At 37.4% G+C, this 15,523-nt stretch overlaps 1 protein-coding gene across 1 annotated transcript in view; it reads left to right on the forward strand.

The window, feature by feature from the left end:
- VWA8 (von Willebrand factor A domain containing 8) overlaps positions 1-15,523 on the forward strand; it is a 336,899-nt gene that overhangs the window by 6,753 nt on the left and 314,623 nt on the right. Inside the window, exon 2 of the mRNA XM_040623208.1 lies at positions 5,400-5,477. Within this exon, the coding sequence (XP_040479142.1) occupies positions 5,400-5,477 (78 nt within the window). The remainder of the gene's footprint in view (positions 1-5,399; positions 5,478-15,523) is intronic.

Consider the following 15,523-nt stretch of genomic DNA (forward strand, 5'->3'; position numbering starts at 1 on the left):
GTATTGAAAACTATTTCAGTTACGTTGAAATGGATGAGCATCAGTTATACGTACTGCGTCAGACGTTCAGAGGCGCTTTGTGGGAGAGTGCGTGAAGAGTAGGTTCTCAAGATAAGTATTGAGAAAAGCCGAAAAAACAGCTTACCTTTAAGTATGTGAAAAGCCAGTTTTTTAAGCTTTCTTTGCTTTGAGCTCTCGCATCGTGGATTATCTGACAGTGTTAACTCTCAGTTCCCTACTCTGCTATGTACTATATCTGACACAGGCCAACACAGCCCAAAATAGCCCAGTCATTTCTAAAGCTACTTTTCACTTTTAGTAGGAATTTATAAGACATGGAGAAACTATTCCTAGGCAGGTGTATGTTGATTTGAATAATCTTTAAAAGAGGCTTCTCCTAAACCATAATGTAATATGCCTCATTTGTTCAGTCCCCTGGAGCAATCTGGCATCCACCACAGAGAAGTGAGTGGGAGGGCTCCTGAAAGGGCCTGTGGGAATGGAGAACCTGCAGGGCCAGTTCTCAGTGAGATCAGTGTTAGGGAAGAACACGTGGAAATGAGGATCTGAAAAACGAATCTCCTTAAGACTGCCACGCTCTGTACCCTTAGAAAGTGTGTACCCTAATTTAAAGACAATTATTGTAGAGGAAAAGTAGTCCATAATCGTGATACAGTGTGAGAAACATGACCCAGGTACTATGCTAGCAGAAAGACAGGAATGGGATTCTTTTTTTTTTTTTTTTAAGATTTTATTTATTTATTTGACAGAGAGAGCAAGCCAGCAAGAGAGGGAACACAAGCAGGGGGAGTGGGAGAGGAAGAAGCAGGCTCCCAGCAGAGGATCCTGATGTGGGGCTTGATCCCAGGACTCCGGTATCATGCCCTGAACCGAAGGCAGACGCTTAGCGACTGAGCCACCCAGGCGCCCCAGGAATGGGATTCTTGATGGAGGTGGAGAGTGTGCAAAAGGAAGAGTTAGGCAAAGTTCAGTGGGGAGATAAGGATATTTGAGGAGTAGTTGTCTGAAGCACAAGGGATGTGAGAGAGATGTGGAAGGCCTTTCAGGCCAGGGAATAAAGCATCAGTCACTGAGATAGGAACATAAGAGGTAGAGCTATTTGGAGATGGTTGGACAACATGCAATAGAAAATCTAGAGTTCTGTTTTTTTTTTTTTCATGTTAAAGTTGAGATATGTCCGGAATATGTACGGATCGTGTCCAGTAGCCTACTGATAGGTATGGAACTCAGGAGAGAGATCTGAGCCAAAGGAGATATTTAAGACTTTAGTTGTACAGAGGTCAGAGTTGGGACATTGGCATGGATTAGATGATTCAGGAAAAGCATAGCATGGTAACGGAAGGTGGTCAAGAATATCAACATTGAGGCGGGAAGGGCAAATGTCATTTTTCTCTTTGACATGACTAATTGATCACTACCCTATTTCTTAACAAGTCTAATTTCCATTGTGACGCTTCTTTGGATTTTTTAGAAGCCTTTTGCTTGATTTCCGCATGCTCAAAAAACTTCCAGTTATTGCTTTTTGATTTTTAATTCCATCTTGATCAGAAAACATACTTTGTATGATTTCAGTCCTTTGAAATTTATTAAGATTTGCTTTGCGATCCAGCCTAAGATCTAGTTGGTGAATGTTTCATGTGTATTTAAAAAGAATATGTATTCTGGGGCGCCTGGGTGGTACAGTCGTTAAGTGTCTGCCTTCGGCTCAGGGCGTGATCCCGGTGCTCTGGGATCGAGCCCCACATCAGGCTCCTCCGCTAGGAGCCTGCTTCTTCCTCTCCCACTCCCCATGCTTCTGTTCCCTCTCTCGTTGGCTGTCTCTCTCTGTCAAATAAATAAATAAAATTAAAAAAAAAAAAGAATATGTATTCTGTCCTTGTTGGGTATAGTGTTCAGTAAAGGTCATTTATGTTGAATGGTTAATAGTGTTTTCAGATCTTCCCTGTCCTGTTTTCCAATTGATCTTAGCCAAAGGCTAAGAAGTGATTATTTTTACTTTTCTGTCCTTCTATTTCTTGTGCTTGCTCTACCATCAGTTACTGAGGTACAAATTAAAATATTTATCTATATCTAAGATGTAGATTAAAATATCAAAGTATGATAATGGATTTATCTTGTTCTACTTTTAGTTCTGTAAGTTTTTGTTTCCTGTTTATCCCCCAGCTTCCTCCTTGCCAGGTCACCACCAGAGATCTGCTGTATTCCTCCACAAAGGCTCACAGCTCCTTTTAGGAAGCTTTCTACTTTCTCTCTCTGCTTGCGCTAGGCCCCTTCAGGCCTAGTGGTGGCAATGGCTTTCTGTTATTGTTAGTCCCAGGACTCTGCACTATCCTTGCTGGTTTTCTTAAACTCTGCCCCGCCTTCACAAATGGTTCTTTTATTATACTCTCCTCAGTTACTCAGTTTGCATGTACTGTCTGTTTTTGCTGGGACCCTGATTGATAAATGGATATGTTTAGGAAAAAGTCAGTAGGAAAATCCAGTGCAAAAGCCTGAAATGAGTATGTGTCTGACATGTTCAAGGAATAGTGAGGAGACCAGGTGGCTGGAGTTGAATAAGTCCAGAGGACACTAGCAAGAGATGAGGTATGAGAGGAAATGGGGGAGCCAGATCAGAATAGCCTTTTGGGCCATTGCAAAGATGAGGATTGAGTGAGGACTTGGATTATTGGACTCCTGTTTTACTACGATCACTGGCTGCTCTCTTGAAAATAAGCTTCAGGGTGCAAGGGTTGAGACAGGAGATCTGTCAATAGGTGAGAGTTAATGCTGTTTAAATGAGAAAATGAGTTTAAGTAGTAATAAACCTCTAACTGGCTTGGGTCAACATTATGGTGGTAGAGAATATGGTGAGAAGTGGACAATACTAGATATATCTTAAAGACAGAGTCAGTGGGATTTTCTGAGGAGGCGAGAGAGAACAGTTAAGAATGGCTGAAAGATTTCTGGTCTGAGCCCCTGGAGGGATTAAATTGCCATTAGCAGAACTGGGGAATACCGTGGGGAGAGCACATTTTGGTGGAAAGATCAGAAGTTCAGTTTTGAATATGTTAGGTTTAACATATGTTAGGCATCTCAGTGTCTGTTGGTATCCATGTTTGGAGTTCTGTGGTCCGGGTTAGCGATATAAACTGAGAGCCAGTAATATATTAGTTGCACTAATGTAGGTGTAAGATTGGATGAGCTCATCAAGGAAAAGTGGTAGGTAGAATAGAAAAGAGGCTAGTAAAGAGGAAGTTGAGGAGAAGAGGAAGAGCACTCAAGGAAGACTTGGAGTCGAGGTAGGAAGGAAAGGGGGCTAGGAGAGAGAGAGGGAGAAAGGGTGGAATCCCCAGTGGTGTCTTTTTTTTTTTTTTTAAGGATTTTATTTATTTATTTGACAGAGAGAGAGAGGGAACACAAGCAGTGGGAGTGGGAGAGGAAGAAGCAGGCTTCTAGTGGAGGAGCCTAATGCAGGGCTCGATCCCAGAACGCCGGGATCACGCCCTGAGCCCAAGGCAGATGCTTAACAACTGAGCCACCCAGGCGCCCCAACCAATGGTGTAAGTCTTGAAAGGAGGCAGGGCCCCAACTCTGCCCTGAAAATCACAGCCCAGGCAGCCCAGCTGTGGGTAGTAACCTAGACGTGGCCAGTGACATGCCCTGCCCAGGACTTTGAGTCACGAGGGAATTATGCAGAGTTTACCACCGTTTACCTGTGGCAGTGTCCTTATTAGAAGATGCATCTGAAGCCTAGACTAAAGACAAAGAATCATGATTTCTGTCACTTAAAATAGTATTTTTCCAACTTTTCTACAGGTTTAAAAAATACTGTAATGGGGGAAAAAGTTGTTCTCTGGTCTTGGTGTCTCAGGTGTGGATCCCGTCGTGGCAGGGGTGGTAGCTCAGTGAGCCCGTCCTGGGGTGTGACTTTGTGTGACTGCTGGGTTTCTCCACTGCCTTCCCTGCCATGCTGTGGACTAGTAACTGAGCCTCGGTCCTTCAGTAACCCACGCTTCCCGTGAGCTACCTCAACATAACTGCCCTCACAGAAACTCCAGTGACTTTTTACTAAGCAAGTTCCAGATGGGCTTTCTGCTGGAGCAGTTATGTGAAAAGCACATAACTCACGGGAACCACAGGTTACTTGGAGTCAAGATTAAATGAACTGATGTAGATAACATGTCTGTAACAATGTTTGCCAAATAACCAGTTTTCAATAAGTATTAGCTGATGTCTAGACTAATTTAGAGGAAAAGTCCTTTGATTTACACTCTAAATAAACATGTTTTCTGTATTAGAAAGTATACCTGTGTTTTACATGATGTTTTTTCTCAACTTGCCACATAGCTATAATACACTTCTTTATCTATGAAATCTTTTTTATTTTTTTCACCAGAGTTACAGATTTCCTCACTTGTCAAGCCTCTGTCTCACATGGTTATTCTGGGAATGTATAAAGTACTTAGAAGATAGTAATCATTCAACAAATGTTGGCTGCTTTTGTTATTATTACTATGATTATATCCTTAGTCTCCAGGATACCTAAATGGCTCACAACTGGCGATGCTGAAAGTTGTGTTTTACACAGCTACTTTTTCTAAGTGTCGCTGAGCCCTTTCTAAATGAAGTCCCAGGTGCCTATGGGATCAGTAGTCTATTTTGCTGTGGGAGAGAGCAAAGCAGAGAGTGGTTTCGTCCTGCACTTTAGAAAATCAGCCAGAAATTAATGCCACTTAAAATCAGAACCATGTAGAAATGAGAACTTTTGCCTGTTTTGCTTGCTTCATGTAGGAATTTTGGCATATAGGCTGGGGCTTTCCTAGAAATACTGCATTTTTGGATTATGTTGCTAGAGAACTTGAAGTTGTAGACAATAAAAATAAGAACCAGTAAGGATGTAAGAAGGTTGTAATTTGTGTTAAAGATGCCACCTCATGGAGGCTTTGGATGATCTTAAACAAAATGCATCCATCTGTATTGTTGTTGACTTTATTAGTATTGCTACTAATCAGAAAGTAAGGCTGTTACATCGAAAACCGGGGATGTACTGTATGGTGACTAACATAATATAATAAAAAATCATTATTAAAAAAAAAAAAAGAAAGTAAGGCTGGTTGATAAAATTCTATTGTACTTCACTTTTTTTTTTTGCTAATGTAGCATTTAAAATGTGAATTTCACCAATGCTTTACTTTTCTATTATATAACTTCTACTTTGGACCCAAGTTTATAGTGGTTGACATAGACAGGTGTGTCTATGGGGCCAAACACAGGCAGATGTGGGGTGCATTTCTATAAAGTCCTTCTCTGTAGGAAAGGACAGTCATCGTTGAGAAAGGCGTAGTGTGTGGTTTTCTTGTCTCTTGTAATGGTATGTTTCCTTATTCTCTTTTTAGGTGATACAGTTAATATTGGAGATGTATCCTACAAGTTGAAAACTCCTAAGAGCCCAGAACTTGTGCCACAGAACTACAGTAAGAAATAGTCATTTATTTATGAATTAATAACTTTTAACTTTTCATTATGGGGATTTTCAGACATATGCAAAGCTAGAAAAAATAGTATAAACATGATGTACTTATCATTCAGTTTGAACATTTGTCAGTGTATGTCATTCTGCTTTTAACTGACTCCCATTCTGGAGTATTTAAAACCTATCCCAGACATCCATCACTTCACCCTTGAATATTTCAGTAAAACATTTATTTTTTCATGTACCATTCTTTCCTTTTTAAAATTTGGATAAAATTTACATATAATAAAATGCACAGATCTTAAGTATTCACTTCGATTAGTTTTGACAGTTTTATAAACTTGTATAACCACCAAGATTACTTTCATCACCTCTGAATATTCTTCTGTGCCCCTTCCCCTCTGTTCTGCCCTGGAAGCCAGCGTTCTTTTCTTCTACCATGATGGATTAGCTTTGCCTGTTTTTTAGAATTCTATAAATAGAATCATATAGTATAGTTTTTCTGGGTCTGTATTTGGCTTCTTTCTATCAAGATAATGATTTTGAAATTCATCTGTGTTCCGTACTTATCAGTTTAATTGCTGAGTAGTATTCCATTGTATAATATACCACAATTTGTTTACCTGTTCTGTTGATAGACATTTGGAGGGTTTCCATTTTTAGACTGTTATGAATAAGGTGCTTTGAATATTCCTGTACAAATCTTGTAGTCATAACTTTTCACTTCTCTTAAATAAATAACTAGGAGTTGAATTGATATGTCATAGGATGGATGGCTGTTTAACTTTAAAAGACACTTCTAAACAATTCTACAAGGTAGTTGTGCTTTTTTACCCTTTGACCAACAGTGATGTTCTATATCCTTGCCAACATTGGAATTTCTAGTCTTTTCCATTTTACTCATTCTACTAGGTGTGAAATAGTAACTTGTCATGGTTTTTGTTTAATAGCGTCTTTATTGAGATATAATTGATATACCATAAAATTTACCTTTTTAAAAAAATCTACCTTTTTAAAGTGTATAACTGAGTGGTTTTTAATATATTCACGGAGTTGTGCAACCATGCCCCATCTAACTTTAGAACATTTTCATCACACTCAAGGAAACCTCGTACCCATTAACAGTCACTCCTTGTTTCGTCCTCCGACAACTGTACACCCTCCCAGCCTTTGGCAATCACTAATATATTTTCTGTTTCTGTAGATTTGCCTACTTTGAATACTTCATATAGATGAGATCATGCAATACGTGGCCTTTGCATCTGACTTTTTTCACTTATCATATGTTTCCAAGGTTTATCCATGTTGTAGCATGTATCAGTACTGGATTCCTCTTAGGACTAAACAATATTCCATGATATGGCTCTGCCACTTTTTACTTATCCATTCATCAGTTGATGGACATTTGGTTCGTTTCTACGAACTATTCGTTGTTATGAATGATACTGTCATGGACATTCATATAAGTTTTTGGACAGACATATGTTTTCGATTTTCTTGGGTGTGTACCTAAGAGTGGAATTGCTAGGTTAAATGGTAACTCTATGTTCAACATTTTGGAGAATTGTCAAACTGTTCTCCACAGAGGTCACCCTGTTTTACATTCCCCTGCTCAGTGTCTGAGGCTGCCAGTTTCTCCACATCTTCACTGACACTTACTACTGCCTGTCTTTTTATTATAGCCATCTTCATCAGTATGAAGTGGTATCTCATGGTGATTTGCATCCCTCTAATGACTCACAGTCACTTGTTTGCTCAGAAACATGTCACTTCTTTTCTCAAAATTCCTTAAATGACTCCTCATACCTTAGGAACCAAGGTCACTCCTTCCCTTTCATGATCTAGTCTCAGCCTCATCTCCTGTTACTCTCCTTCCCTATTTCCAGTCATTGGACATAAAATAGATAATTTTTTGTTCACTCTTTAGATTCTTCCACTAGACTATGTGCTCCTTGAGGAAAAATGTGCTCCTTAAGGGAAAATATCTCCCTTTCATCTAATATAAGTTTCCAGTGACTCTACCTCCCAAATGGCTCTGCTGTCTGTCCTCTCCACTCTGTCTCACTTTTCTTTTACTATATTTTTTTTAGTTATTTTCTCAGTGGTCACTCTAGGGACTGTAATTAACAATTTAGCTTGAAACAACTCATTCCTATTAATAATAACTCAATTTTAATTGTGTACAAAAACTTTGCTCTAATATAGCTTTCTTCCTTTCTACTTCCTTTTTGCTGTTATTGGTGTACAAAATGTATCTTTGTACATTAAAATCTGTCATCACAGTTTTATAATTATCACTATATGAAGTTGTCTTTTAAATCAGGAGAGGGAAAGAGTTACAAATGAAAATATGTTTATACTGTCTTTATATTTACATATATAGTGACCTTTGCTAGTATTCTTTGTGTCTTTGTGTATATTTGAGTTACTGTCTAGTGTGCATTCATTTCAGCTTGAAGGACAGACTCCTTTTAGTATTTCTTGTAGGGCAGATCTACTGGTGATGAATTCTGTCAGTTTCGGTTAACTGGAAATTTCTTAATTTTACCTTTGTTGTTTGACGAATTCTTGGCTGATAGGTTTTTTCCCTAGCGCTTTGAATATGTCATCTTACTGCCTCTGGCCTCCATAGTTTCTGATGAGAAATCAGTTATCAATTTTATCAAGAATCCCTTCTAATGATGAGCCACTTGTCTTTGCTTTCAAGATAGTCCATTTATCTTTGTCTTTTGGTAGTTTGTGATGTGTCTAAGTGTGGTCTCTTTGAGTTTGGCTTATTTGGAGTTTTTTGAGCTTCTTGGATATGCATTCTAATGTTTTCCATTAATTTGGGGGCATTCTTTTGTAATCATTCTTCATTATTATTTCTTCCCTCCTCTCTGTCTTTCTGGGACTCCCATTATATGTGTGTTAATATACTAGATGGTGTACCATAGGTTTCTGAGGGCCTGTTAATTTTTCTTCATTCTTTTTCCTTTCTGTTTCTTCGACTGGATAATCTCAATTAACCTATTCAAGTTTGCTGGTTATTCTGCCTGCTCACGTCTGTTGTTGAGGCCCTTTGGTGATTTTTTTCATTTCACTTATTGTAGTTTTCGACTTTAGAATTTCTATTTGAATCTTTTTTATAATTTGTTTCTTTATTGATATGTTCTAGTGAGGTATTGTTGTCATACTTTAGGTTTTTAGACATGGTTTGTTGGGTTCTTTGAACATATTTATAAAAGCTAATTTAAGGTATTTCCTACTAAGTTCAGTATCTGGCTTCCTCAAAGATAGTTTTATTGAATGCTTTTTTCTTCGGTGTATGCTACACTTTTCTATTTGTGTTTCTTACCATTTTTTTTTTTTTTAAGTAGACCTATTAAGTAGTTTAATGTGACAGCTCTGGGCATCAACTTCCCCTCCTTGCCTAGGGTTTGGTTTGGCTTCCGTTGTTTGTTTAATGCCGTATGTAGACTGTTTTTCTGCAATCTGTACTCTTTGTCATGTGCAGCCACTGAAGTTTCTGCTCAGTTAGCTTACTGGCCCGCCAGTGATGGGACAGAGATTTCTTAAATGCCTCAAACAAATCTGTTCTAGTTTTTGCCCAGGACCTGTGTGTGCCTGTTGGACGTGATTTCCAATGAAGCTCCAGAGGCAGCTTAGAAGTTTATCTTACTGCTTGTGCAAAGCTTCAGTGTCAGCCAGAGGTGAGCTGTTAGGCCCTTCTCAGAAGTTTCCCAGACATATGCATGGCCTTCTAGATTCCTAGACATACACTGTAGTTTTTTAAGCCTTCCTTTGGACATCTTATTCCCAGTTTTTCCTTTTAAGTTATTTGTTTGTTTTTTGGTCATCCTTTTGTTAGCTCCAACTGGTTTTGGTGCCTCGGGCAGCTGTGATGTTAAACAGTTGTTGATTTTTTTTTTTTTTAATTTGACAAACACCCTGGGGTGTTTGCACACTGGGAGCTCTTAGTGGGTCAAATGAAGTCAAATTCTAAAAAAGGAGCTTTTCAGGGAGCTGTTAGAGAAGTCAAGTAGGGATAGTTTTCTAGGGCTGGGATGATTAGGAAGCTGCAGCCCTGTGCTGTCCCCTTCCGTGGTGGCCAGGCTGCTGGTTTTCACCAGCATTGCGGGCGGTTGGTAGTCAAGATTACCACACAGCTGGGGAGAGAAATGGGAACAGGACAAGTTAAAAGACCACAAAACTTACAGTTCATACGAAGGTTCACCCATTTTTCTTGGATAAATGCTTGTCAGATTGTTGAAAGTCTCTTGTTAATTTCTAGAGTTCTGAAAAAATTAATTTTGACAATTTTTGCAAGTGTTGCCATTGCTTTAATGGAGGAGTGGATTTTCAGAGGTCCTTACCATGCTTTTCCAGTAGTTCACTCCAATAGTTCACATCCTCTCATGGCGGTTTTAATTTACATGTCCTTGATGAGTAATGATGTTCAAGATATTTTCTTATGCTTACTCGTTATTTGTATATCTTTTGTGATGTGTCTGTTAAAATATTTTGCTTATTTAAAAAAGCACATTTTGCCTTTTTATCATTGACTTGTAAAAGTTCTTCATATACTCATGACACGAGTCCTTTCTCATATCTATGTATTATGAATACTGTTTTTTCAGTCTCTGCCTTGCCTAATTATTTTCTCAATGGTATGTTTTAGTTGACAAGTTTTGATTACATAGAGTTTATCTTTTATTATGGTTAGTGCTTATTATGTCTTAGAAATCTTTGCCTACCTCAAGGTTGTGAAGATTGTATTTTTTTCTAAGAACTTTATAGTTCTGTTTTATTTCAAAGGGATAGGTCCATTTCATCTCAGTTTTAAAATTTATTGACATTTTCTTCATAATGTAGCCTTTATTCTGCTTTAAATATCTGTAGAGTCTATATTGTTATTCCCTCTTTTATTCCTAATATTGGAAATATGGGGTGTTTTTTTTTTCTCTTTTTAATTAGCTGTACTAGGGGTTTATCAATGATATTAACTTTAAAAAAATAGTTTTTCATTGTTGATTTTTCTCTATTGTTTGCCCATTTGTTATTTCACTGATTTCCACTCTTTACCATAACTTCCTTACTTTTATTTACTTTGGTTTCTATTCTTTGTCTAACTATTTAAGGTAGAGGTTCAGATTATTGTTTTTGCCCCTTTTTTCCTGATGTAGTTGTCCAAAGCTGTAAATTTCCATCGAAACTGTGCTTTAGCTCTGCCTCACAAATACTGATATCTTAAATTTTCATTATTATTCCATTCAAGGTATTTCTAAAAATTACAAATTTTTTTCTTTGCCCAGGGGTTTTTTAGAGGTATGTTTGCTTATTTTCAGTATTTGGTTTTTCTTTATCTTACAGTTACTGATTTCTAATTTAATACTGTTATGGTCAGAGAACATAGTCTGTAGAGTTTCGGTTCTTTGAAATTGAAATTATTGAGACTTAACAATCAGTATAAGGGCTTCATTGATGAGTGTTTCATGTAAACTTTGAAAAGAATTAGTGTTCTGCTGATATTGGGTGTTGTAGTCTATAAATATTAATTCGGTCAATGTTGACAATATTGTTCAAGTCCTTTATGTTCTTTTTAATTTTATCTACCTCTTTAATCAACTGCTGATAAAGTGGTGTTAAAGCCTTCTATTATCATTGTAGAGTGTACATTTGTTGCCCTTTATTCTAGTAATTTTTATTTTGTGTATCTCGAACCTCTCTAATAGGTATGTACACATTTATAATTGTTATGTCTTCTTTATGAACGGTCCATTTTATTATTATGTAATGCTGTCATTGTCTGGTAACAGTTTCTTTTCTTAAAGATTATTTTGTCTGATAGTAATGTAAACCACACCATCTTTCTTGTGCTAAGTGTTTGTATGGTATGCTCTTTTTCATTTTACTTTCAGCTAGTCTGTGCCTTTATATTTCAAGTATGTCTTATGAACAGCTTATTTATCCATTCTGACAAGCTCTTTCTTTGAATTGAAATGTTCAGCCCGTTTATATTTAATATAATTATTGATGTAGATTTAATATAATTATTGATGTAGATTTAATATAATTATTGATGTAGTGTGTTTATGTCAGCCATCTTGATGTTTTCTTTGGCCTTTGTTCTCTTTATATTTTTATATACGTCTTTTATTATCTTCTTTTCAGAGATAATATATTCCATTTTGTCTCTTCCATTGGCTGTCTACTTATGCCTCTTTTTCTAGTGTAGTTCGGTCTGATAGAAGTTTCTGAAGTGATGGATATGTTCTATATTTGTACTGTCCAATATAGCAGGCACTAGCCACATTTGGTTATTAACCATTCAAAGTGTGACCAGTGCAGTCAACAAGGAAAATAATTTTAGATTTTATTTAATCTTAGTTAATTTAAACTCAAATTTAAATAGCAACGTGTGACTAGTGGATACTCTGTTGAACAGTGATGCTCTAGGGATTATAATATACAAATAGCAACGTGTGACTAGTGGATACTCTATTGAACAGTGATGCTCTAGGGATTATAATATACAAATAGCAACGTGTGACTAGTGGATACTCTATTGAACAGTGATGCTCTAGGGATTATAATATACAAATAGCAACGTGTGACTAGTGGATACTCTGTTGAACAGTGATGCTCTAGGGACTATAATATACATCTCCAATTTATCATAGTCTACTTTCAAATAATAGATCTGTTTTAGGAACAATGTGATAACTTTTCAACACTATACTTTCATTTACCTCTCATAACCTTGGTAGTCTTGCTATCATGTATTTTAATTGCATGAATGCTAAGATACCACAATATTGTTTTTGAAGAAATCAATGAAATTTTAAATTAAATATATGTATATAAAATGGAGATTATTTTTCAAGTTTTTAATATTTACCCATATTTTAATGTTTTGTGCTGTTTTTCATTTCTTCCTGGAGATTCAGGCATCCATCTGAAAGCATTTCCCTTCAGCCAGAAGTTTCTTTTAGCACTTCTTTTTGGTAGGCTTATGATAGGAATTCTCTCATCTGTTGTCTTTTTTTTTTTTTTTTAAGATTTTACTCAATTCATTTTGAGAGAGAAAAAGAGAGAGAGTAAGCATGAGCAGGGGAAGGGGCAGAGGAAAAGAGAGAGAGAATCTCAAGCAGACTCCCCGCTGAGCATAGAGCTGGGCATGGGGCTTGATCTCATGACCCTGAGATCACAATCTGAGCTGAAATCAAGAGTTGGTTGCTTGACCAACTCAAGCCACCCAGGCACCCCTCTTTTTTTTTTTTTTTTTTAAAGTAAGCTCCACACCCAGTGTGGGGCTCAAACCCACAACCTGGAGATCAAGAGTTGCGTGCTCTCCTGACAGAACCAGCCAGGTGCCCCTCATCTGTTTGTCTATCTTAACATGTGTTTTTATTTTGCTTTTCAAAGGATCCCCCCCACCCACTGGATAGGGAATGCCAGTTTTTTTGTTTTGTTTTGTTTTTTAGTACTTTAAAGACATCATTTTATTGTTTTCTGGTTTCTATTTTTTCTAATAAAAAGTCAGCTGTCATTTTTTTGTACTCATAGTTGTTGTCTTTTTTCTCTATCTACATTAAAATTTTTCTTTTAAGCTTTTCTTTTTTTAACTAAAAGTTTGGCTTTGATGTACCTAGGTGTGTTCTTTGAATTTAACTTCTCTGTGTTTCCCTAAGTTCCTTGAGTCTCTGTGTTAATACCTTTAATCAATTTTGGAAAATTCTTGGCCATAATTAAGTTAATTGGTTTTCTTTTCCGCTTTGTACACTCTTATGTTCATCCCATCAAATGATTCATTCATTTCTGTTAATACATTTTTCATTTCTACATCCATTCAGTTTTCTTTATATTTTATGTCTCTCATGCTTGAATACATTCATGTTGTTCTCCTTTTGCACTAGATATTTTAACATGTTTTTCATGGTCTAATAATTCCAACATCTAGGCCATTTTTAGAATGGCTTTTATTGAGTTTTGAACATGGATCACATTTTCTTGCTTCTCTGTTTGTCTCATAATATTTTACTGTGTGCCAGACATTGTGTATAAAAGAACAGTAGAGACTGAAGTAAATGATATTTACCCCCAGGAAAGGGCATGTCTCTTCATCTGCTAAGTCCCATGTTTGTGGTTGGGGGGCCACCGGAGGAGGAATGCTGAGTCAAGTTAATATGTGCCTGAGCTGGGACTGGGCTTTGTTGTAGATTAGTTAGATTCCACTTATCTCTACCTTCAAAGGTATTGAGGAAGAGATCAGGACTTTCTCTTTAGTAATGTTCAGCATGTGAATTCTGGTGAGATTCCAGAGCTTTCTTTATGCTTTATAGCTGAATTTCCAGCTCTACAAACCATGGCTAGTCTCTTTGCTTTATGGTTGCATCTTAGAATTGCTGGGGAGTTTTGCCATTTAGTCCTGTATTTTGCCTTCTCCAGCCCAGATCTCTCTTTATGCTGTTGCCCTGCCTCCAGGCTCCAGAGGCCATATCAATGAAGGCCAAGAGTGCCACAGAGGAATTTATCTCAGCTCTTCTGTCCTAACACCGTCCGTGAGAACTAATGCCTTATACGGTATAAAGACGTGAAGTGCCTTGAAGGGATTTCTGTTGCTTCTTCTGTCCCACCCCCAGCCTTCCGTGGTTGTTGCCTTGTATTAACAAATGGTCCAGTATGCTTCAGGAAGAATACCTCTCAGTTCTTGCCCTGTGTCTGGTTTTTAGGGTGTACCCCTATGTACTCAGTGAAGGCCAGTAGTGGGTAGGTGCAGATTCTCTCTGTGACTGAGACTTTTCAGTAGATTAGTTCATCATGTCAGCTTGTGTGTGACCGTTGTTAAGTTTGCTGAAAGTTCAACTTGCTTCTCCTGATACACCTATGGCAGATTCTTTCTCCTCCTACCGTTCTGCCAGGGATGTAAGTTAGCCGTGGGTCTCTTCTCCTTGAAAATGCTCATTGCTCTCTAGAATTTAGTTCATTCAGGTTTCTTTGTATTCTTAGCTGTATGGTAGGTTTTAAGAAACTGTGATTTTTACAGATCAACTGCCTTGTTCTGGTTGTTAGGTTGAAAGTAAAATTCTCTTCAATTCTCTTCATCCTAACTGGAAGTGGGAGTCAGGAACATTTATTTTTAGCGTTCATTATTTAATGGTTATGCTTAATCATATTATTGTAGTTGATAAGTAATCCTTTCTGGGGGTGAGACTAGGGACTTAAATCTTAAACAAGTTGTTATATTTACTTAGAGTAAACTTAAAATAGATGTATAACACCTTGCCTGATGATTGAAAACACTCATTCCCCCCCCTGATTTCTGGATCTTTTTTCTTATTATGAATGTAGCTAACTTTTATAATGAACTTCAGAAATGAGGACTAATGTTCACTCTTGATAGACAGTAGGAAAACTGTTTCATAGTTTGGGTTCTGTATGGAAACATCTATTTGGGAGGGGAAGGATTATGTGTATAATTTTGTCTGTACTATTTCCTAGATATGAATTTCTTTTTCTATTTTTCTTCTTCCCCTTCTCCTCCTCCTCTTTCTTCTTCTTCTTCTTAGATGTATGAATTTCTTTAGTCATTTAACTTCTCTGAATTTCCTTGCCAGTGTGGGAACAATCATTTCAACCTTATGGATATATTGTAAGGATTCAATCAGATAGCCTCTGTGAAATGTATAGGATAATGCCTGGCACATAGTCCTCAATAAATATGAGTACCTAACACAACCATTTCCTCAGTCTCCTGATTCTGTTCCTTCTTATGTCCCATTATCCCATGCTTGTGACACTGTTGAATATGGTTAATACTAAGGGCTACTATGATTCTGCTTAAGAGATATGCTAAAAATGTTTTCGTCTTCATTCAGTTTTACTTAAAAAATGAATCTGGAGGGGCGCCTGGGTGGTCTGGTCAGTTAAGCATCTGACTTTTGATTTCGGCTTAGGTCATGATCTCAGGGTCATGAGATTGAGCCCCACATCGGGCTCCATGTTGGGTGTAGAACCTGCTTGGGATTCTTCCTCTCCCTCTCCCCCACTTTCTCTCTCTCTAAA

This window comes from Ursus maritimus, unplaced genomic scaffold (assembly GCF_017311325.1).
Source record: "Ursus maritimus isolate PB19 unplaced genomic scaffold, ASM1731132v1 scaffold_10, whole genome shotgun sequence".
NCBI classification, from domain to species: domain Eukaryota; kingdom Metazoa; phylum Chordata; class Mammalia; order Carnivora; family Ursidae; genus Ursus; species Ursus maritimus.